Genomic DNA, 24,837 nt, shown 5'->3' on the forward strand with positions numbered 1-24,837 from the left:
GAATTAGAGTCACCGGGTACCCGACTCTGTTTTTTTTTTTTTTTTTTATTGAAAAAAAAAAACAAAAACAAAACATGTTATTCTTACCTGCTCTGTACATCGGTTTTGCACAGAGCAGCCTGATCCTCCACTTCTCAGTTCCCCTGCCGGCGCTCTGGGGCCCTCCCCTTTGCCGAGTGCACCAATAGCAAGCTGCTTGTCTATAAGGCACAGAGGGCGTTTCTCAGCCCCGTCCCCTGCTCCTGCCCCACTGGCTGTGATTGACAGCAGCCGGAGCCAATGGCTCCTGCTGCTGCGTCTCCCTCAATCAGGAGGTAGAGACCTAGGAGAGCCTAGGGTCTCTTGCACATTGCAGGATCGAGATCGGGCTTAGATAAGTAGTGGGGGAGGGGGACTGAGGGGGGAGCTGCACACTGAAGTTTTTTACCTTCATGCGTAGACCTTCAGCCTTTTACGTTTTTATATGACCTTATTGAAGCCTTTACCATCGCCAAACTGGAGCTGAAGGCTTCAAGAACGCTTCTCAAAGCTTGATTAAAGTTTTACAAATACTCTACACCTTGGACATCTGTCCAAGGCCTCATTTGTCTCCTCAGCAGGGGTGTTGGAAAAAAGTGTAAGATTACTTGCATAGATGTTCGAACATCAGTATTCCTGGCTGAAAGGTCAGTTTTTTTTTGTTTTTTTTTGCGTGCATTACGCAAACGCACATACACAAGTAAAATAAATTCTATCACCCGGAATCTAATTCTAACCTATTCATATTAATATTTTATGTGCATATTTGCGTGTACGTGCATAAAATACTGACCGGTAATGCAGATTCATTTATTTTCTATTCTCATATGCAGCGTGTGTTTATGAACCAGTGAAAACGATAGACTGCATTTTAGACCAGGTTAAAAAAAAAATGCCTATATGCCTAAAAAACGTTGAAATTGAATTTAGTTTATGTATTGCAGTCTTTTCCTAAGAATAAAGATAGTAATTTAATTTCAAAATGTCCTAAAATTCCTGCTTTTAAAGGAAAAAGTTAATCATTTGGAACATGTAACACCTTCTACCCATATTTAGGGTGGAACATGTAACATGTTCCAGCAGTTCAGTCATTCCACTTCTTCCCAATGACGCCGGGCAGGCATCTACTCTGGGCGCCCACGGGCCACGTCATTCATTAACAGTCCTCTATGAAGCCTTTGCTGCTGTCAGCTTGTAGTTCTTAATGAACTACCACGGTACTGTTGAGCGCTGTGGTAGTTCATTGATTCTTCCTGTCAGTGTATCGACTTGCCCATTCGAGGTATGAGCAAGAAGATACACTGACAGGTCTGCAGGATTCCTGCATGACATCAGCAATCTGCTGATCACTGGTGCAGTGCTTTACAGCAGTGGTCCCCAAACTGCGGCTCTAGGGCTGGATGCGCCCCTTTGCTTGCCTTTTTATCCGGCCCTTGAGGCATTATTTCTGCCACTAACACCAACATTGGGGCACTATTCCTTCCACTGACACCAACTATGGGGCAAAATTCCTTCCACTTACCACACAAAAGTGGCACTATTCTTCCCTTTTGACATAAACTTTTTCTCTATTATCCCCTTCCCTACGGGCGCATTGTAAAATGACGCTGGCAGGAATGCTTCCTCCCTCGGAACACAGCCCATCCCCGATCAGTGTAAAGAGCCAATAAAAAAAAATGGCTCTTTACCATGTGACCATCAGTGTCCAATCACAGCTGGCCACATGCACTGTCCTTGTGCACGCCCCCAGGGGCACGCAGAGCGGCAATCGGGGATGGAGAGTGTCACTGACACATACCATCCCTGATCAGGGTAAAAAGCCAATGAAATTGGCTCTTTACCACGTGACCAGCTGTGTCCAATCACAGCCGGTCACAGAATGTCAACAAGCCACATTAACTAGCTGTTATCCTTACACACCAATCCTGTGTGAGGAGGAGATTGGGGTAATGGCTAGTTACCGCCTACAGTGCACACCAAAACACACTGATCCCCCCCCCCCCCCAATAAAAAGGACCTGTCACCAGCCCATTGGAATACCCGAGTACCTGTCTGCAGCCCGTGCCTCATAGATTATGTGTTGGGGTGTTTGTTTTCCAAAATGGGGACATTTTGTGGGAATTTCCATTGTCCTGGTGATCCAGGCCCTTCAAAAGTGTGATAGGTTGTAATGAAATTATATGTGTAATGTATGCTTCTAGAACGCTTGAAGGTGCTACTTGGATGGTGGGCCTCTGTATGTGGCCAGGCTGTGTAAAAGTCTCACACGTGTGTTATCGCCATACTCAGGAGTAGCAGAATGTATTTTGGGGTGTAGCAGAATGTATTTTGGGGTGTAATTTTTGCTATGTACATGCTAGGTGTTAGAAATGTCTTTAAAATTGAAAACTTTGTGTATAAAAAAGAAAAAAAGGTTCAATTTTCTTTCCACATTTTCCAAACACTTGTGGAGAAAAATGACATGTTCAAAAGACTCATAATGCCTCATAGAATATACGTTGGGTTGTTTTCTTTCCAAAATGGGGTCATTTTGTGGGTAATTCGATTGTCTTGGTGCTCCAGGGCCTTCAAAAGTGTGATAGGTCGTTAGGAAATTATATGTGTAATTTATGCTCCTAGAACACTTGACGGTGCTCCTTGCATGTTAGGCCTCTGTATGTGGCCAGGCTGTGTAAAAGTCCCACACATGTGGTATCACCACAGGAGTAGCAGAATGTATTTTGGGGTGTAATTGCAAGTATGCATATACTGTGTGTGGGAAATAACTTATGACAATATTTTGTGTAAAACAAAAAAAAAATTCTATTTTCCCAAGAATTGTGGGAAAAAAAATTACAACTTCAAAAAACTCACCATGCCTCTTACTAAATACCCTGGAATGTCTACTTTCCAAAACGGGGTAAATTTTACATGGGTTGAAAAAAGACACATCTGGCTCAACCAAAAAAAACAGAAAAGAAAACCCAACCATACAATCCCATATACACAATCCTACACCCGCAGTTGATCCAGAGGAAGGCGAAAACACCACAGCAAAGTATGATTCAATTTGCTACAGCAGGGGAAAAAATCCTGCCTGATCCCCCCCCCCCCCCCCCCGAAAGGCAATCTTATTACCTGAATCAACTTTACCTATAAATATTAGTACCCATTTATATTCTGTACACCCAGGAAAGAATCCAGGCCTTTTTTAACCACTTGCCGACCACTCACAGTAATACTACTGCGGCAGGTCGGCTCCCCTGGGTCCAGCGACGTAGACCTACGTGATCTCAGCGGCCCGCACGTGCCGCCGGAGGTTTGCTCCCGCTGTGTTTGGACACAGCGGGAGTCGGGCCAGAGGAGGAGAGGCGGCGATTGCATTCTTTTATCCCACTGGGCCCCCCTAAATTCTGAAGGACAGTAAAATGGCCTTTTCCTTAGAAAGTTTGGAGACCCCTGCTGCACAGGCTCCTACAACAAAAATAATAAATGGACTTTTTTTTTTTTTTTTCTTGCTAAAAACATTTTTTTTTCTTTGTAAAAAAAGTGAACTTATCCTTTTAGGAAAAGAAATAATTGTAAGTAATTCTTGGATTTGTGTCATTTTTTTTTAATAGTTTTCAATCCGCTCTCTGTCCTGTCACATACCAATCGGCTGTAAAAGGTTTTATATCACAGCCAGCACATATACCAGTGCCCTCATCGCAACCAGTGCAAGTGCCTGAATCGTAGCCAGTAGAATCAGCTGTGCCCTGATTGCAGCCAGAAGTGCATGCAGCACCTCGTTTGTGTGGAGTGCATGGAGGAAACTGTTTTATTTTTGTATTGAACGAAAAGAGAAACTAACCATGTATAGCCAGCTTAAGGTGCACATGGAAAGGCTTTGTACAACAAAAACAGCTAGCCAGCAAAAAAAAATAAAATAAAAATAACGATTATACTAACAATTTGTAGTAAAAACAGAGGACTAAGCTCTGTTTATCCGCAAATTGTTACACGGTGTCAAGGGTTCTTGATCTTGACTCTTTTTTTTTTTTTTTTTTTTTTTTTTTTTTTTTTTCCTTCCTCTCTCGTTCGCCTCTAGATGGCAGCACAGTACTACAGCATTGGGCAGCTTTGTCAGAAAGGCAAATTATTGTTGGATTCTTCTTGAAACAGTTTCTCTAAAGATTGGGTTCAGTATTTGATCAGTTTGTGTAAATTAACCCTTAGTAGCCTGTTGTGACTTTCAATTTGCACTCCAGAATCTTTTTACCCCATTGTTCTGATGTAGTGTGAGCTGGTATTACTTTGCACCTGTCCAGGGCAGCCATAAACAAAGCGAAAATTGATTCTGGAACAGATGGAGCATTGGGGCCTAATCTGTGTGTTTGCAGTGATGAACAAGCAAAAGACCTGTATACATATTTACTTCAGTACAATGATACCTCAGTCCAGTGTTTTCCCAGGGCAGGTGACCTATGAAGTCAGTTTTCCAAATCTCTGCAGCCTGCCTTGGATCTGGTGGAGTATTTTTGCAATAGCTTTTGTCATACTTCTCCATACACTGTTCAGTTTCCTATTAGTCTTTATCATGTCCATGGTTATGGCCAATCCTCTCTGCTGCACTCATTTATATCTTAAAGAAAAAGATCCATAAGCCACACATGAAGCAGACCCTTGTGCATGAAGTGAGATGAATGGCAGCCTCAGCCTTGACTCCAGCCAGGCCACGCCCCTGACACATTTTGCTCCACTCCTTGGATTAAGATCCCAGGGGTGGAGCAAAATGCCTTGGGGCATGGCCTGGCTGGTGTCCAGGCTGAGGCTGCCATTCATCTTCATGCACATTGATCTGCTTCATGATGTGCGGCTTCTGGCTCTTTTCCTTTGACATTGCTGCAGCTTGGAGCTAGGATGAGCTCCCTTTCCCTGCCTGCACTCGCAGTGGTCTAGTTGTTAATCATTCAATTAAGCATGACTATACAACATTTAACCACTTAACGGACCGCCAACCGTGTATTTACGTCGGTACTTTGACATTAAATAGGGTTATGGCAGCAGATAGCCTGGCATTTTTTTAAATGGCGGGCGGCCGGCTTTAACATAAAGGTGGTCCCAGCGGTGGATTCACTGCCGCTTCCCGGTCCTTTTCCCCTTTTACTGGAGCAATCAGTAGCTGGGAAAATGATCCGTTCCACTCTCCTCTTAGGCAGGAAGTTGAGTGAGAGCAAGATGGCCCCCCCACTCAACCCTTTGGAGGACCGGAGCGACGTCATACGTTGCTTCCTCCCAACAGCCTTAAAGAGCCCATTTTTCCATTTTTTTTTTTTTTTTTTTTTCATGATGGAAAAAAATGGGGCTTTTTTTTTTTTTGCTTTTTAGTGTGGATGTGAGATCTGAGGTCTTTTTGACCCCAGATCTTACATTAAAGAGGTCCTGTCCTGCTTATTTCTTTTACAAGGGATGTGTATATTCCTTGTAATAGGAATAAAAGTGATGTAAAAATAGATAAAATGGGTAAAAAAATAAAAAATAAAGCTCCCAGTCCCCGTTAGCTCGCACGAAGAAACAAACGCATATGCAAGTCGCGGCCACATATGTAAACAGTGTTTAAACCACATGTGAGGTATCGCTGCAATCGTTGGAGCGAGAGCAATAATTCGAGCCCTAGACCTTCTCTGTATCTCTGAACTGGTAACCTGTAGACCTTTTTTTAAAATGTCGCCTGTGGGGATTTTTAGGTACCAATGTTTGTCGCCTTTCCACGAGCGTTTGTAATTTTGAAGCATGACCTGTTTGGTATCTATTTACTCAGCATAACATTATCTTTCACATTCTAGAAAAAAATTGGGCTAACTTTACTGTTTTCCTATTTTTTAATTAAAAAAAGTGTATTTCTCTTACGTCCTCTGTTAGTCGCCGCCCACTCATACAGTCTTCACCAATGGGTATTGACCTCTTATCCACAGGAGCAAGCTAGGCATAAGACTTGTTAAAAACAAAGCAATTTACATAGACACACCTACAGGGGGCTGTCCCACTGGTCCAATACCCCCGGCTAGCCTCATTCCCAATTCAGTTTGTCTTCTGCCTAGATAGGAGTAAGATAGGCTTTCCCTGTGCTGGGGCTACATGTCTCAGCCTTTCTTCTGTTTTATTACTTTTATTTTCTGCAAAAGTGTTTTCTTTGCACTACTAGCTTTTTATTTGTTCTGCGCATAGTCAGATCTTCGGAAGACTACAGCGTTTGCGGAGCTGGGAATCGGACTGGTCGTCCTAGTTCTCCAGGTCAGAGGATCTTATGGAATCCCAGCCCGCCATCACGCGTTTAGCGGGCTATGCGTGCACCCTGGCCTAGCAAACGACCTGCCCCTGTCCTCATGGGCGAAAGCCTGCGAGGTGGCTACCTCGCTGGGATGCCTCAACATGCGGTTTTGACCGTGCGACCCATCCTATTTCAGCTGACGGCCCCCCCATGATCTGTTGTGGGGGCTTCCCGCGATATTGAGGCGCCCACGCCGTATGGAACGGTAAGTAACCTCTGTGTGGGGCCTCTGTTTGGGGATGACAGTCTGCATGTGTCTGTGCTCTCCCCACATGTCTGTGTCCGGGGCTCGCATCCCTCCCAGTCCCTGCGGTGGCTTCTAGGCGCAGGTATCGCCATGTGGGGGTTTGTGAGGGTTCCTTATCCCTGCCCGCTTTATTAGTGTGTTTTGGGGGTGCAAATGGAAAAGCACAAAAAGCCGCACAACCGGTTGAAGATGCAAAAAGTTAAAATCCAAATTTATTTTGCAGGCAAAAAGATAAAATCATCCAAGATGAAACCAAAAAAGTGACATGGGGGGGGGGGGGGAAGGGGAGCACGGCGGTTGACGCGCTTCACGGAGTCTTCCGCTTAGTCGTAACCATGTTTTGTTTTGGGGGTGCAGACATGGTGGTGCGGACCGCTGCGGTGCAAAAAAACGCGGGTCCGGCATTTTGGGTATGGGCAGCTGCTCTGGCCTCACTGTGTAGTGTTTTTGGCGCCTTCGGGCACCATCTTGTGTGTGGCAAGGTGTTCTTCTTCTTTGCACATGTTCGGCGGCCATTCGATTTGGTAGTTTAGAGCTCTAGAAAACCTTTTTGAAAGATTGTTAATGTAGGTAGATGATTCCTAAAAGTAGTTGCGCCAACATCCCTGGTATGTATACAAAGAAGTATTTGGTTCCTCAGGCCAGTGAGTGGGACTTTAAGGCAATAAAGAAAACGTATCAGCATAAAAGCGTTTTTAGATTTTATCGTAAAAGATACATGAATTACAACATGTTTGCTTCATAAATTATATAGTGCAGGGTGGGTGAGAGACCCATCCGTGATAGTGCAAGAAGGTAAAGAAGTGACACTTGTGAGTATTTGGTGACTTTAGAAACACAAAAATCCTGCCATCCGTCGGTATTGGATATTGCAGGTAGCGTCTCAATTTCCCACGCGTTTCGGCTTGCCTAAAGCGGCTATGCCTTTTTCAAGGTATCACCATATATTTTGTTTTTTGTATATACAGTTTCTCGGTCGTTGTTATTGGAACATGCCCCTCTTTTTCCCAAGGTAGTCACAAGATCCCCATAAAGGAAAGGAGTAATAGTGATGCAGGCAATGGTCCAGAGTAACTGGTTCCCTCATTCGGAGTCCCTGATGGAAGTGGTAACTGTCCCTCCTCTGTTGCAGGTCTCAGGGAAAAGCAGGGCGGTATCTCCTCTGCTTCAGTCTTGGGGGTATAAGGCCGTATCTTTGTCCAGTGGGGGTAGACCAAGTAAGATATACGGGACCGGTGCTTGTTGTTTCCTTCCAATCTCCAAGCTACAGGACTGTATCTTTGTCCTGCAGGGGGAGACCGTGTGCTGTACAGGGAGGCTGGTTGCGTCACCGTCGTCCGAGAGTGTTTCCTCTCCGGCATCCGGAGATGAATGGCCTGTTCGGCGGCCATTTACCCGGAGCCTCCCATTCAGATGCATTAGCAACCATTTTCCCTTAGCCCAGTTCCTGTTCAGCCTCTAGTGGGTGACATCACTTCCTTTACTGTATGCAGAGATCGTTTCCAGCAGCAAGGTAACACTTCTGGGGGCTCTTTTTGCTGGTGTTGGGGCTTATTCTTCTGTTTTCAGTGTTTTTCCCATCTCAGGGGGGTACCTTAGTGGGATTCCTATTGCGGTGCATTGCGGTGGGTCGCCGCGATCGCGTCTTAAAGGGCCAGCGCCATAGAATGTTTCTCATGGAGTCCCAGGATTGCATATTCCCCCCAGCCTTAGTGAATATTTCAGGTACTCCTGAATCTTCAGTTTCTCTTGCTGCTGCACTTGCGACTTTAGCGTCCAAGGTGGATTTATTGATGTCAGAGCGGGGTTCTAGAAATCTCTTTCTAGAACCCCGCTCTGACATCAATAGGATTTCATTATCCTCTGATTCTGAGTCTGATATGGTTGCCCTGGACAGTTTAACCCCTGAGGGGGGTCTCAGTCCTTTCATGCTGATGTGGAGGGGGAGGAGGAGAATTTCTTTTTCCTGATGCGGCTAAAGAACGCGCTGCTGTGTCTGCGCTTTTTTGCTTCTGTTGAAGAGACACTACATTTAGAGGAGCAGCCCAACCCACCGGGTAAGCAGTCTTCCTTTTGGGACTCGCAGAACCCGAACTGCGGCACAGGTGTTTCCTTGTCCCGCTGAGTTTCACGTGACGGTGAACGAACAATGGCGTAAATTTAATGCGCCCTCTTGTGGTACTAAAACTGTTTCAATTCCGTTGCCCTTTCACGTCTCCTACGTATTCGCGATGGACCGTGTCCCCTAAAGTGGCTCACACGGTGTCCAGGTTAAACAAGGCCACTCTCGTGCCCTCGAGGGATTCTCCAGTGTTCAGTGCTCAAACGCACTCTGGAGGCGACTACTGTGGAGATGGTGGAGCAGATGCGTCTGGCAGGTTTTTTGTACCTGTGTGACGCGGCCTTGGAGGAGGTTCCTCTAGCAGCTTGGCTGTCTGGTGTCACGATACTGCTCCATCGTTTAATGTGGCTGACAAGCTGGTCGGCTGACCAGACTCCAGGAAGACGGTGTCTGACATCCCTTATGAGGGGAATCGTCTTTTTGGGGATTCCCTGGACGAGTTGGTTAAAGGGGGCACGGGGGGCAGAAGCACTCTGCTGCCCAAGAACCCCAGGGGTAAGTTTTTCCGCTGTAAGCGGGCCCTTCCTTTAAACAAAATCAGGGGTCCTTTCGTGCCTTCAAGGCACAGGTCAAGGGGAAACCCTTTATGGGCCAGGGTGGTCAGAGGAAGCCCTGGGCGGGCAAGCTAAAATCCACCCATGCCGGCCCGGCGGGTCATACCGCCTCCACCTGCAGGGGCGCCCTCACCCATTACAGGGGTGGGGGGACATCTGCGCGGTTTCCTAGACCTTTGGCTGCTCCCGGTTCCTGACAGGTGGGTTCAGGAAATCATTTGATTGGGATACAAGATCGAATTCCTTTCGCGGCCAGCGGACAGATTCTTTCCCTCAAATCTTCATTTGACCCCGGATCGGTTACACAATCTTCATCGGGCAGTTCAGGATCTCCTCTCCCCAGGGGGTGATCGTCCCGGTGCCTCAACGGGACAGGTTTTCGGGGGTTTTACTCAAATCTGTTCACTGTGCCCAGTAAGGAGGGCAATGTACGTCCATTTCTGAACTTGAAAGCTCTGAACCACTTCGTGCGGGTTCAAAAGTTCTGCATGGAATCCCTCAGTTCGGTGGTGGCCTCCTTAAGTCCAGGAGATTTCCTGGCTTCCACAGACCTCGAGGATGCATATTTACACATCCCTATATTCGCGGGTCTTCGGAGGTTCCTCAGATTCGCAATCACGGAGGATCACTATCAGTTTTGTGGCGTTACCTTTCGGTCTCGCTTCGGCTCCAAGGGTGTTTCCCAAAGTGCTGACTCCTGTTCTGGCCCTGTTGCGGGCGCAGGGGATTGCGGTCTTGGGATATCTGGACGCTCTCCTGTTAAGATCGAGTGCCAGCCCGAGTCTCTTACGCGATCTGTCAACTACCGTTCAGACGCTACGGGAGTTCGGATGAACCATCAACGTTCAGAAGTCGACCTTGTCGTCTTCTGTTCGTCTCCCTTATCTGGGAATGGTCCTGGACTCTGCCCTAGTGAAGGTTTCCTGCCGGAGGACATGCTCCGAACTCTACAGGACGAGGTCAGGTCCCTTCGGGGAAAGGATTCCTCGTCGCTCAGGGCCTGCATGCGGTCCCTGGGATTGATGGTGTCAGCCTTCGTGGCAATACCGTTTGCACGGTTCCACACGCGATCTCTTCAAGCGGAGATCTTGGCCAGGTGGGACAGGCATCCTCAATCCTTGAAAGGAGGATATCTCCGAGTCGCCAAGTCAGAGGATCTTCTCTGGTGGCTTCTGTCCCCGACTGTTACGGAGGAAAACTCCTTCCGCCCATTGTTGTGGACTGTGATCACCACGGATGTCAGGCTGGGGTGGCGTTCTGGGCATTCTGTCTGCCCAGGGCACTTGGTCAGAGGAGGAATCCTCCCTGCCGATGAACATCTTGGAATTGTGAGCGATCAGATTATGTTTGCTCCGTTGGTCGGCTCATCTTCGGGGCTGCCCTGTGCGGGTCCAGACGGACAACGCCACTGTGGTGGCTTATATCAAATCATCAAGGGGGCACCAGGAGTGCCCGGGCGGCCCAGGAAGTGACCAGAATTCTGTTTTGGGCCGAGACGCACGTCCCGGCGATTTCGGCAGTTCACATTCCGGGTGTGGAGCATTGGCAGACCAATTGTCTGAGCCGCCAAACCCTGGACCAGGGAGAATGGTCCCTACACCCGGAGGTTTTTCAGATGCTGTGTGCGAGCTGGGGATCCCCAGATGTGGATCTGTTCGCCTCTCGGCTAATCAACAAGGTGGGAAGGTTCGTGGCACAAACGCGCGATCCTCTGGCGGTCGCCTCGGATGCGCTGCTGGTGCCTTGGAATCAGTTTCGCCTGATTTCTGCCTTTTCTCTGCTTCGGTTGTTGGCCAGGTTCCTTCGCAGGTTAGTCTGGGAACCGAAGTTGGTGCTTCTGGTTGTCCCAGACTGGCTGCGCCGGTCTTGGTACGTGGCCATCGTCCAACTGGTCGTCGAGACTCCATGGTGGCTCCCGTTCGAGACGATCTGCTGTCTCAGGGTCCGATCTTCCATCCTGCTTTAGGGTCGCTGACCTTAGCTGTGTGGCTGTTAAAAGCCAGGTCTTGAGAGATCGGGGTCTCTCATCGGCGGTCATTCCTGCCCTGCTCAGGGCTAGGAAGGCCTTGTCGGGTAAGATCTATTACCGTACTTGGAAGACTTATTTTGCCTGGTGTGAATCCAGGGGCATCCATCCTCGCTCCTTTTCGGTGGCGAGGGTGTTAGCCTTCCTCCAATCTGGTGTGGACCAGCTTCTTGCGCTGACCACTATTAAGGGCCAGTTATCTGCACTGGCCATCCTTTTTCAACGCCCCTTGGCGTCTAATTCATAGGCACCTTTATCAAGGTTTGCGTCATTTGGCTCCTCCTCGGAGAGCGCCTTTACCTCCTTGGGACTTAAACTTGGTCATGTCCGTTTTGCAACGTCCTCCCTTTGAAAACATCAGAGAAATTTTTCTGCCTCTGCTGACGAGAAAGGTTACCTTTCTGGTGGCTATCACATATGCTCGCAGAGTGTCGGAGTTGGCGGCCTTGTCTTACTGCTCCCCTTACCTGGTGGTTCATAGGGATAAGGTGGTCTTGCGACCTAACCAATCCTTCCTTCCTAAGGTGGTTTCTGATTTTCACCTTAACGAGGATATTGTCTTACCTTCGCTATGAGTGAACCCTAAACATCCTAAGGAGTGTGCCTTGCATTCCTTGGATGTAGTCCAGGCGATCAGGGTCTCCCTGTCGTCCACTGCATCCTTCAGAAAGTCGGATTCTCTTTTTGTCCTTCCTGAGGGACCTCGGAAGGGTATGGCTGTGTCTGAATAACTAAATAAAGTAAGTATTGACAAAACCTTACCAGTTGAATTATGTAGTGGGTGTGTTTCATTATGGACCAAATTGTGGAATTTAAGTCTTTGCTAGAAAAAATAAACCTAGAAGATAGGTCCAGGCTTAAAGGTATATTGAACTGTGACTTCTGACACATTTCCTCTCTCCTATTTGACTAATTTCCTAGTCTAAAACACCAGCTTGGTGGGTAAATTTAAGTGATTATAGGAAAGGAAATTGATTAATTTCCTATGTCTTTTATACTTACAGCAGGGGTGCCATTCAAAAAGAAGTAATGTTCAATGGCGCAGCCAGTAAAGGAATCCTCATTGTACTAGGGTGTAATTTACTGCAAACCCAACATTTATCATACCCTGACTTTTGTGCATAGCTATATTTGAATTGTAACAACACCTTATCAGTAAGAGATGTGGTATCTACTGATGTGAAGTCTCTTGCTGGTCAATAGTGAGTCCCATTGTGTTGCACAGTTCTTGGACAGAAAAGTAAATCCTGTCGTAACAGGTACTAATCACCCATACCTGCAAGAAAACGATCAGTGAGAGAGCCTATCAAAGGGAAAAACCTACAAGATGTCTGGGGACTGAGAATCGACATCTTGCCCCGTGTCTTTTCATTTGTCTGTTTCAAAGACTTGTGCACCTGCTTCACTCTCGTTTATCTACTTCAGGGATTTCTACACCTATTTCACCCTCTTTGTCTGTGCCTTGTATCCTAGGATCCTCTGGGCCTTTTTTCACCCTTGAAGCATGAATCCAGGCTTGAGAATCGGCTGTTATGATTGCAGTTTGTGTTAAAGCAGTCACCATAGTTGGCTCCCCATACTGGGGATCTGTAATCTTGTGCTTGTGAAGTGCTTTAACCACTACTCGGTGGTCTCCTGGTCTAAACAGATGTGTCGGTTCCTGTGAAGGAATTGGAAAAAGAGACACATCACCGTAGATGCCATTCAAAAGCCGAATAAGTTTCACAACATATTCTTCCTGAATCTGCTCCAAATCCCCTGGCATTAATTCCATTGGACCTCTTGTCCAAGGTGTGGGAAAGGGTCTTCCAATCAAAATTTCCAAAGGAGACATTTTAGTAGTTTTGTTAGGGAGTCATCCTTATTTCTGCCAGTACTGCTGGCAAGTATGCCTCTCACTAGGGATGTAACGATATCAAAATCTCACGGTACGATAGAATTTCGATATTGACCTCACGGTACGATATTTATTGCGATATTGTGGAAAAGCTCACGGTATTGAAAGAGGAAGTAAACTCTGCCCATCAAAAGCTTCTTCTTAATAAAGATAGTACAGTAAGGCTTTAGAAACTATTCTGCATTAATGTTACAGGCAGTCCCCGACTTACGAACATCCGAGTTGCGAACGACTCCTACTTACGAACGGGGGCGTGACGAACGACTCCTACTTACGAACGGGGGCGTGACGAACGACTCCTACTTACGAACGTTGGCGGCGCCCGCGTGACGTCACTGCTGGCTTCTTCTCGCTCCTGTGCTGGATAGCATCCATCTTAGTGCCGGCCACAATGCACGCTGCATGTACTACATGTACTGATTGCCCCACACTGCCCAGAAGCATCCCACTGCACAGGCAGAAGCTGGTGGAACTGTCTGGAAACTGGTGAGATTACATTACTCTGTATTGGGAGCAGGACCACTGTATTGTACTTCTAGCTATGTTGAATGTAACTATCCTTCTGGGTCTCTTTTAGCCTTTTAGTTTTGGCTAGTACAGTACTGTATGGTGTGGGGTTAGAGCCACAATGAGGTTTGTACTGCTGTCTGTATCCTTATGAATTTTTTGGGCTGGAGTTACACTTAAAAAAGTACATGTTCCGACTTACAAACAAATTCGACTTAAGAACAAACCTACAGTCCCTATTGTGTTCGTAACTCGGGGACCGCCTGTATACCCCTTCATATGTCTCTTACTTGTTTTTTAGTGTTTAGTAAAATCTTCCTGTTCGTGAGAAGCCAGCGCCATGACAGAAAATGTCTTCTGACTCTACTTCCGCCCTTTCTTCTTGTCCTGGCTGTAATCTCGCACATGCTCAGTAATCACTTATTCAAGCCTCGTTTTAGTGGCAGTTACTATGGCAACAGAGTCGGCTCTCAGCTCCTATTTGCTGTGTCGGCTCTCAGCTCCTATTTGCTGTACTGTGCAGCTGACATTTACACCCCCTGTGACGTTGCGAGTCACATGGGGTGTTTCAGGAACTAGTGAAAGGGAAATTTCGCAGTATCTCAGTCCAGTGCCGTAGATGGGAAATGGACAGAGGAATATCTGCGCATGCGCCGGTGACGTCAGGAAAAGAAAAAGGACAGATTACAAGAGAAAGGAGAAGGTTAGAATGATCGAGACACGACCACGACGATATCGAGACACGTTTACCACCGCGATAGCGCGGTATCGTTACATCCCTACCTCTCACCTAACATAAGTGCCTCCTGTAGCTTTTTGCAATTTTTCTTTAATTGTACGGTTCATTCTTTTCACCACCCCCGAACTCTGAGGATGGTATGGAATATGAAACTTCCAAACAATCACCATTGATTTAGCAATATGTTGCAAAATTTTAGAAGTGAATGCAGGACCTTTGTCCGAATCAATGGTTAATGGGCAACCCCACCTTGGGATTATTTCTTTACACAAATTTTGGGCTATAGTAAGTGTGTCCTCCTTTATGAGTTTCAAAAGCTTCTGGCCATTTACTAAATGTATCTGTTATAACTAGCAGATACTTCGTTCTGTTCCTACTACCTTTAGGCATGTGTGTGAAATCAATCTGCAATTCTTGAAATTGACCTTGGGGTGGCGGCAAATGATCATGTTTCCCATGTTGAGCACCCTGTGTATTGTTCCTAATTTTTAATGCAAAACCTTTTCTTCAATTCTTGTATTGTTAACCGTTGTCCTCGGTGTCCTATACAATGAAACTTCGCTATAATGATAGGTGCACTAAGTTGAGGTATGCCTATGATCCCCTCTTTTGTCATAAGATCATTTTGGTCTAAGGACAAACCTTTATTTTTCCAGTATACTACATCTTCCTCAGTGGCTGTATAATGTAGTTCTTTCAACAGGTGTTATGGAATTGTGGGTGGCTCTGGAAGGACAAAGGTGGGATTTCTTGGGGCAAGGGATCCTGCATGGGCAACATAAGCAACTTCTTTGGTGATTTTGTCAGCCAAAGCATTTCCTATGGCAGCAGGTTCATTAGAATTAGTATGTGCCTTACATTTTATCACTGCAACAGTACGAGGTTTGTGATTGGCCTCTAACAAATCATTCACCAATGAAGCGTGGGAAATTCCCTTACCATCAGCTGCTACAAACCCTCTTCTTTGCCAGATTTTGGCAAAATCATGTACCACACCGAAAGCATATTTAGAATCCGTGTAAATGTTTACATCTTTTACCTCAAATAACTGACATGCACGTGTTAAAGCAATCAACTCTGCCGCTTGTGCTGAACAATGGCGAATGGCTTTTGGCTTCCCACACAATATCTGGGAGTTGTACTACAGCATACCCAGTTAAGTATGTGTTGTCATTTGCTCTAGTACACGAGCCATCTACAAAAATGTCTATACTACCTGGTTGGGTTCTTGCATCATGTATGTTCTGGGTGTGGTATCCTTATGAATAACCTGTTCACAGTCATGTTCTTCTGGTGGGGAATCTTCTTCACCCTTAACACTTAGCATTCCATTAGGAATAGCTATAGGGCCTGAAGTTGGGGAAACACATTTAATAGACAAATTACTGGTCGAAATCAAAATAACTTCATAACCAGATGCTCGTTGGGCCGTCATGTATTGAGTAGTCCAATTTTTTTAATCCATGTAGTACATGAGTAGTATGTAAAATAGTTTAATGTCCCGGTGTTACTGACCTAGACGTTTCCACCCCACCGCACAAACAGCAAGTGCGCGTCGATACTCTGGAAAAATAGGCTACATGTGTCCTAGACGCCCCCCCCCCCCCCCCGTGTTCTTGGGCGACAACCACTGCCGTGATTGTACAATTATCATTAGCATACACATGAAAAGGTGATGTATAACAAGGTAAGCCCAGTGCAGGAGAGGAAACTAAAGAGGACTTCAAGGTTTTGTTCTTGGGTCCACTCAATTCGGTCGGGTGCCTCGACCTTAGTTGCTGCTCGGAGTATGTGATCATAGTAAGAACAGTCAAGTATCCATTGCCTGCAGTAGTTTATCATACCAAGAAATGATAGCATATCTTTCTTAGTAGCTGGGCGGGACAGACCCAGAATGGCTTGGATCTTAGACTGACTCAAGATACTGAAGAGATTCCTTGCAATTTTGTGTTTTGTCACCTTGTGTCCTTCATTACCCAGGTATTCTTACAGAGATCTACTATCCTGCCTACATGTATTTCTGCTTGGGCTGCACAAAAGAATATCCTCCACGTACTGGAGCAACACCGAACCATGGGGTGGGAAACCAAATCTGTAAGGATGCACAAAGGGCCATAGAGTACACCGCAGGTGAGTCTATGTAGCCTTGAGGCATTCTCCGCCAGGTAAGCTGGCGTCCGTCGAATTTGAAACTCAGTAGTAGTTGTGTCTCTTCGTCCACTGGGACGGAAAAAAAAGCATTTGACAAAAAAGCATTTGACAAATTCAACACAGTGTAATACTAAGTGGTACAGGGAACAGAGGTAATCAATGACGGTACATCTGGGACAATCTGCAGCTGGGACTATCAAGTTATTAATAGTCCTAAGGTCTTGGGTAAATCTATAAGAGCCATCAGGCTTCTTCACTGGATTTATTGGTGAATTGTAGGGAGATTTATACCTTTTATTCTAAAAAAGATTCAATTATTGGCCTAATTCCCTCCTATTTTCTCTTGTGACGGGGTATTTTTTCTGGTACACAGGACTAGTGTAGGGCTTCAGTGTAGCTTTAGAAGGTGTGCACGGAATAAACCCTATGTCGAACTTGTCCTTTGCCCATACATGTGGATTTAGATTAGGGATAGACCGATATGTTTTTTTTCAGGGCCGATACCGATATTTTGGTCACAACATATCGGTATCGGCGAATGTGGGCCGATATTTTGTACATTTAAAGTTTTGAAAAATAAAGACAATTTTTGAAACAAACCTGGTACTGAACATGTTAATTTTTGTTTAATGGCTGGCTGGCACCCTGTGGTGGGTGGCTGGCTGGCTGGCACCCCTTGGTGGGTGGCTGGCTGGCACCCCGTGGTGGGTGGCTGGATGGCACCTTGTGGTGGATGGCTAGCACCCTGTCTGTGGGTGGCTGGCTGGAACCCTGTCTGTGGGTGGCTGGCTGGTACAAGGCCTGTGAGTGGGTGGCTGGCTGGTACAGTGCCTGTGGCTGGCTGGTAAAGGGCCTGTGGATGTGGGTGGCTGGCTGGCACCGGGCTGCTGTGGGTGGGTGTATGGCTGTGATGCACTCCGCGAGACTAGTCCCAACTCCAGGCAAGGCAGTCCAAGGCGAGGGAGGCGGCCTAAGAATGCAGAATGACGTCACAAAAATGTCGGCCACTTTCGGGGCCGATACCGATATATCGGGGAAAGTGCATATTGGCCCTCGATATGTCGGCCTTGCCGATAATCGGTCTATCCCTAATTTAGATCATCACGTTCACCAGCTGCTAGGAAGCCATACGGTGATTTCATGTGTATGCCACCATTGGGATAAAAAAACAAGAAGGCGCAGCCTTCTAAGTGTATCAGTTCTGATGAATAGCAAAATACTGTGCGACCAAAAAATATTCTCACAACTCGGAAACAATGGGAGGAAATTGACATCCTCCACAGCAAAAATGTCTAAGTTACAGAGAGAGAGAGAGAGATTTAGTAAAATTAAAAAGTTAAAGCACAACTCCAATCATTCAATTAAGCATGACTATATAACATTTAAATAAAACATAATTCCAACACTATTGATAGTTTGTTATAAGCTGATATTAGGATTCTTGTTGTGCCCCGTATGGGGCTCATAAACTAATAAAAAGCAAGGGTAGGCAACACATATAGTAGCAGATTTATCCTCTTATGGGGGGACGTATAGTGCATACACTCTACCAATTACTCAATATGGCGCATCTTGGAAGTGTAGGAGCGAGCTGATCTTACCTAGCCCCGAGTGATCTTCCTGGTTTGTCTCACAGCATAGGCCTTGCTGTTTTCCTAAGATCTTCTATATTGCCAGTGGTTCCAGCCCCTAAGATGGTGTTAGTCGTCTGCTCGCTTGCATAGGGGATTATTGGAGTCAGGGGCCATGTGTTCTTAGCGGCTTGTCGTGCACTGCCCAGCCTGGCTTAATGCCACTTCGCTGGCTGTGTTACGCTGTCATTTTGGGAATCCTGGATCTCCTTCGCTACTACGCATGTCCAGTGGGGTATTCCATCAAGGGTCCAGTGACGTAGCTTGTAATATGTGAACGTCTGTTTTATACTATGTACTTTCTGTACAAAGCCCTCCTGTAATGACAGTTTGTTGCCCTGCTGTTCCTGGGTGTCCCTTTTTTTCGTAAATGGTTTACCATTGCCATTACTAGCTGAGCCTCACCCCTACGCAATATCAATCTCAGGTTGCAGGACTCAAATTAAATTTATGGTCTGTGTATGTATGTCTGCTGATGTGTATGTAAATATTTATGCTGATGCTGCAGGTCGCTTTCACACTACAAACCACATGATTTGGCCGTAGAGCAGTGTTCCGGGGTTTTGCTCGGGTCACCTGCCCTTCTTGATAGACTTCTATTAGATCCGGCATTTTTAGTGCACTTTCAGAAAAAACACCAAAAATGCCTGATCTTTTAGAAATGACCTTCATGAAAACTGCGAGTACACTGAGCTGCACCTGCACAGCAGTGTAAATGTGCCCTGCTAGGCTGTAGCATCAGCATAAATAATTATGCACAAAAACCACGAGTACAGTGCACTTAAGTGTAAAAGCGCCCTTAACCACTTGCCGACCGCCCCATGCAAATTTTCTGTGGCATGGCGGCTCTGCTGCACATAATCGCATAGATTAGACACAGCGGGAGCCAGACCATGGGAGGAGCGGGCTCGATCGCTGCCGGCCTCCCGCGATCTTCGGCTAGAATGACAGAAGAGCTGCCTGCTTTTGTAAACCGAGCAGGCGGCTTTTCTGCCAGAGAGGTAGGGAAAGATTGTGTGATTCAGCGAAGCTGAATCACAGATCTCTCCCTGCCTCTGTCCAACCCATCCCCCCACACAGTAAGCACAAAAGGGAACACATTTAACCCCTTGATCACCCCTGTGTTAACCCCTTCCCTGCCAAAGTCATTTATACAGTAACAGTGCATATTATTTAGCACAAATTACTGTATTAATGTCACTGGTCCCCAAAAAATGTCACGTGTCCGATTTGTCCGCAGCAATGTCGCAGCCCTAATTAAAAAGCTGATCACCGCCATTACTAAAACAAAATAAAGTCCATAACTCTATCCCGTAAATTGTAAACGCTATAACTTTTGTGCAAACCAATTAATATACGCTTTTTGGGATTTTTTTCTTACCAAACATATGTAGCAGAATACAGCTTGGCCTAAATTGATAAAAAAAAAATGTGATTTTAATTTTTTTTTATTGAGAATGTTTTATAGCAGAAAGTAAAAAAAAAAAGTTTTTTTTTTTTTTTTTCAAAATTGTTGCGCTTTTTTTGTTTATAGCGCAAATCTAAAAACTGCAGAGGTGATCAAGTACCACCAAAAGAAAGCTCTATTTGTGGGAAAAAAAGGAAATTGTATTTGGGTACGGCACGACCGCGCAATTGTCAGTTAAAGCAATGTAGTGCCAAATCAAAAATGGCCTGGTCATTAAGGGGGTAAAACCTTCCGGAGCTGAAGTGGTTAATGCATCTATACATATGCACCATCTGCCGTTTAGTAACACACTGTGTTGTTGCTGCTGTTTGTCATTGCTTCATATACATAAGTGCCATTGACTGGATCGAGGCACGTTGTAACACTGTCCCATTAGTGCTGCTATCTGTTACTACTTCCTGTACGTACATACATTTTGTAACATATACGGTAAGCACTTTCATGCTTGCTGCTAAGATGGTAATGTATAAGGAACCAGGCGAATATATTACCACATTAAAGGTAATGGTTAGCTCTAACCATTGGTAAAGTTAGTGCCAGATGGTGATTTTTGTACCTGGAAAAGTGTGTGGTTTGATTGAACTCATTTTTTTCAACTTTGAGTAGAACTATGATAAAACTTTTTTATTTTTTCAGTTTTAATAGAGTAAGGGAGGATTATAACCCTTGGCAGATTTTTTTTTTTTTTTTTTTTTTTGCCTTCTGTGTCCCATTGCATAGATTTCTCTTCACTTCATGTCCCATAGCCAAATGGGAAGTGTGGGAAAAATGCTGCAAATTAAGGGAATTCCTTGGGGACCCCCAGTTCACCAAAACTAGTGTCCCCATTGGAAGAAGATTTTTCCTCCTAATACTTTTATGGGGCCAACGCAAAATTTGTGATTTTTTTTTTTTTTTTTTTTTTTTTTTTTTTTTCTTTTACATTCACTTTCAATAATAATTTTAAAACGGACAATAGAGAGGGTAAATCTCCTTAACAGGAGCACAGATAGCAATAAAACTGACAAGTGTTTTAATCCCTCTCTACTCTATTCAAAACTGAAAAACTAAAGTTTTACCTTTTTAGTTGTACATAAATTATAGCCGCCGCACCATTATCTATGTTTCTGTGATGCTGGAAAAGTAAGGGGTTATTCAAGTAATACATATCGGAACACAGTGGTGTGGACAGAGAAACAGGTTTTTCAAGTAATACACACAGGGATACACGGTTGCTGACATGCAGCTCAGCAAGAGAACCACTACATCTGCTCTTTTAATCCTTCCACTCTTTTGAAAGTAAACTTTATCCTTTGACATGACCAGTAGATGCTTCATATTGCTTATTGAAAGATTACAACTCACGCTATGATATCTCTATATTCTGTGTCTGATTTTATATCTCTTAAGCTTGTCTGTGTTTCCCCTTTGTTTGAGCAGGGAGATGGTGTTAGTGATTGTAAAGTCTAGTTTAAAAAAAAAAAAAAAAAAAAAGACATGCTATACTTACCTGCTCTGTGCAGTGTTTTTGCACAGAGTGGCCCAGATCCTCTTCTCGGGTCCCTCTTCTGTGCTCCTGGCCCCTCTTTCCTGTTAAATGCCCCTACAGCAAGCAGCTTGCTATTGGGGGACCCAAGCCGAGTCAGTTCCCTGTCTCCATTTAGAGGTCCTGTCGTGCCTATTTCTATTACAAGGAATGTTCCTTGTAATAGAAATGAAAATGATGAATTTTTTTTTTTATTTATTTAAACGGTGTAAAAATAATAAAATAAATAATAATAAAAAAAAAAAATGTAAGCGCCCTGTCCCCGTTAGCTCATGCGCAGAAGCGAATGCATACGGAAACCCCGCCCACATATGTAAACGGTGTTCAAACCACACATGTGAGGTATCGCCACGATCGATAGAGCAAGAGCAATAATTTGATCCCTAGACCTCCTCTGTAATTCTAAGATGGGAACCTGTAAACATTTTTAAAATGTTGCCTATGGGGATTTTTAAGTACCAAAGTTTGTCGCCATTCTGTGAGCGTGCGCAATTTTGAAGCATGACATGTTGGGTATCTATTTACTCGGCGTAACATTATCTTTCACGTTATGGAAAAAAATTGGGCGAACTTTACTGGTTTCTTATTTTTTAATTTAAAAAATTGCATTTTTTCCAAAAATATTTAGTTTGGAAGACCGCTGAGCAAATATGGTGTGATAAAATATATTGCAATAATCTCCATTTTATTCTCTAGGGTCTCTGCTAAAAATATATATATAATGTTTGGGGGTTCTAAGTAGTTTTCTAGCAAAAACAACTGATTTTAGCTTGTAAACACCAAATGTCAAAAATAGGCCTAGTAGGCAAGTGGTTAATGATACATTTTTATGATCTTTTTAATGCACTATATTTGGGAGTTTCATAAAAATTTTAAATAAATAATAAATTTACAAATTACTATTTTTTTTTTTTTTTTTATTCTGCAGACAATACTATGCAGAGACCTGACTCCAACTCTATTCAACTGAGTGAATGGCAAAAGAATTTGTTTACTCTGAACTCTGGCACCTGCTCCCCAGGACAGAAGGCAGATGTGTATCGTGCACATATTTCACAGATTCAGTATGCATGGGCAAACTCGGAGATCTCTGAAGAATCGGCTATCCACCTGTTCAAGAAGTATGCCGAAAGGTATGCTGCCATCATTGACTCTGATAAGGAGGGGACTGGCCTAAATAACTACGCAGATAGTGTAATGGCTTTGGCAAGATGTCCTCGGAATGACAGTAACACGTGGCAGTCCTCCCTAACTCCCAGCAATGTTTTAAAATTAAAAAGTGTGCAGGACATGTTCAATACAGCAAAGGCATATCAGGAGTCTCTGCTGACTTCATCAGAGACAGTTTTCAAGAAGGTCAGCACGTTTGGTAATTCAGCAGTTACAAATAATGTCCTCTGCAATTTAGAGCAAAAAGAAGCTAAACATCCCTTTCTGAATTATAATATTCCACAAGTAAGCTCAAACTTTGTTCAGAATACAAAAGCTGCCACATTAGTGAATGCCAATGAGTGTCCATCTGCTAGTCCTGTACAAACTGCTGTACACAACACTAAAACTTTTTTGACAAAACCTCTTTTTGGAAGCGGTGACGCAAGAGGTTCTACAAAATCAGATAACCTTGCTGGACAAAGTGCATTTTTTTCATGTACTACTGCAAATTCAGCAAAGAGGAAAAAAGTTCTTTCATCTGAGGACGAAAATGTGGAGACAGAAAATAGTCCAGGGCTGAAACAGCCAGTAAGTGCACATGCATCTGCAGCAGATGAAATCGGATTTAAAACAGCAAAAGAACAATTGTGGGTTGAACGGCAGAAAAAGAATAACAGTCAGGCTCAGCGCTCTGCAGGACCTGGAATATATGGCACTGGTAAGAAGTCACTCGGCGCTGTCCGCTCCCGTGGACTACATGGCAAGTTTGTGCCACCAATTGCTAGGCAAGATGAAGGTAATGATAACTCTGTGGCACAGAAAAAATCTTATAGTGCTGGTGGCAATGAGACCAATGTACCCTCTGATGAACGTTTAAAAAACATTGAGCCAAAGATGATTGAACTAATCATGAGTGAGATTATGGATCATGGGCCTCCACTAAATTGGGATGACATTGCAGGTTTGGAATTTGCCAAAACGACTATAAAAGAAATTGTAGTTTGGCCAATGCTAAGACCAGATATTTTCACTGGTCTTCGAGGGCCTCCAAAAGGCATTCTACTGTTTGGGCCTCCCGGAACAGGGAAAACTCTTATAGGCAAGTGTATAGCTTGTCAATCTGGTGCCACATTTTTTAGCATTAGTGCATCATCACTGACTTCCAAATGGGTGGGTGAAGGAGAAAAGATGGTCCGTGCGCTTTTTACTGTGGCACGGTGTCACCAGCCAGCTGTAATCTTTATAGATGAAATAGATTCTCTTTTATCTCAGCGTGGTGAAAGTGAGCATGAATCTTCAAGGAGGATTAAGACAGAGTTCTTGGTGCAGCTAGATGGTGCCACAACTTCCTCAGAAGACCGAATCCTTGTAGTTGGTGCAACTAATAGGCCCCAAGAAATAGATGAGGCTGCCAGAAGGCGACTTGTTAAGAGGCTATACATACCACTTCCGGAGGCATCCGCCAGAAAACAAATCGTTGTTAGCCTAATGTCCCGGGAGCATTGCAACCTCATGGAGCACGAAGTGGAATCAATAGTGATACAAGCAGATGGCTTTTCTGGTGCAGATATGACTCAGCTGTGTCGTGAAGCTGCGCTTGGTCCTATTCGCAGCATTCAAGCGATGGACATTGCCACCATTACTGCTGAACAAGTCAGACCCATTTCTTATACTGATTTTCAAAATGCTTTCCAAGTTGTGAAGCCCAGCGTTTCTATGAAAGATCTGGAATTATATGAAAATTGGAACAAAACGTTTGGCTGTGGAAGATAGTGTTTCCAAGATAAAATGTGTTAAAAAAAAAAAAAAAAAAAAGTGAAACTGTTCTATGCAGCTGTAAATAAAAATATAATTGTTTACTATTAACCGTATACGGTAGAGTTGACCACTGTATGATAAAATATTGCCAACTAGTTTTGCAGACTAAGTATGTGGTTTGGAGCTGATGTAAACATAAGTTATGGCATGTAAAGTCTTTACCATTAATTAAATGTTTAATAATAGTTTGTTTGTCAGATATTGGCTTTTCATATAAATTAGAGACTTGAATATGTGTTTTATAGATGCATGAGTTGATCATCATTGCACTAGACCTAATTAGATTATTTTTGGAGATAACTTTAATATATTTAAGCAGTATTAAACCCCAAAACAAAAATGTATTCAATTCAGTTCTTAGATGTGGTAGCTGTAGTTTGTTTTTTTTTTTTTTTTTGGGTTTTTTTTATAGGCCTTCTTTCCCCTTGATTTTCACCTTGTAATGGTGATCCAGCCAGTAAGTCTGTTTTTTTTTTTGTTTTTTTTTATACAACTTTATTAGACCAAGCTGGTGAGACAAACCATTTAACACTGACATGGTTGCCTATAATCCCCTTTTATTAATTTTAATGTAATTTAAAACCATTATCCCAAAAAGAAAAATAATGGTTACTGTAACAGCTTATAAAATGTTAGCTGGTGTTCAGCTTCAATTTGTTAGTCAAGTCCATCTAAATCGGTTAGTCTAATGCT

General features: G+C 44.3%; 1 protein-coding gene across 1 annotated transcript in view; it reads left to right on the forward strand.

Moving 5' to 3' along the window:
* FIGNL1 (fidgetin like 1) overlaps positions 1 to 24,125 on the forward strand; it is a 34,042-nt gene extending 9,917 nt beyond the window's left edge. Inside the window, exon 3 of the mRNA XM_082257980.1 lies at positions 22,103 to 24,125. Coding sequence (XP_082114106.1) covers positions 22,103 to 24,099 — 1,997 coding nt within the window. The 3' untranslated portion in view covers positions 24,100 to 24,125. The remainder of the gene's footprint in view (positions 1 to 22,102) is intronic.
* The last annotated feature ends 712 nt before the right edge of the window (positions 24,126 to 24,837 follow it).

This window comes from Pelophylax lessonae (genome assembly GCF_965119305.1).
Source record: "Pelophylax lessonae genome assembly, chromosome: 5".
Classification (NCBI taxonomy): domain Eukaryota; kingdom Metazoa; phylum Chordata; class Amphibia; order Anura; family Ranidae; genus Pelophylax; species Pelophylax lessonae.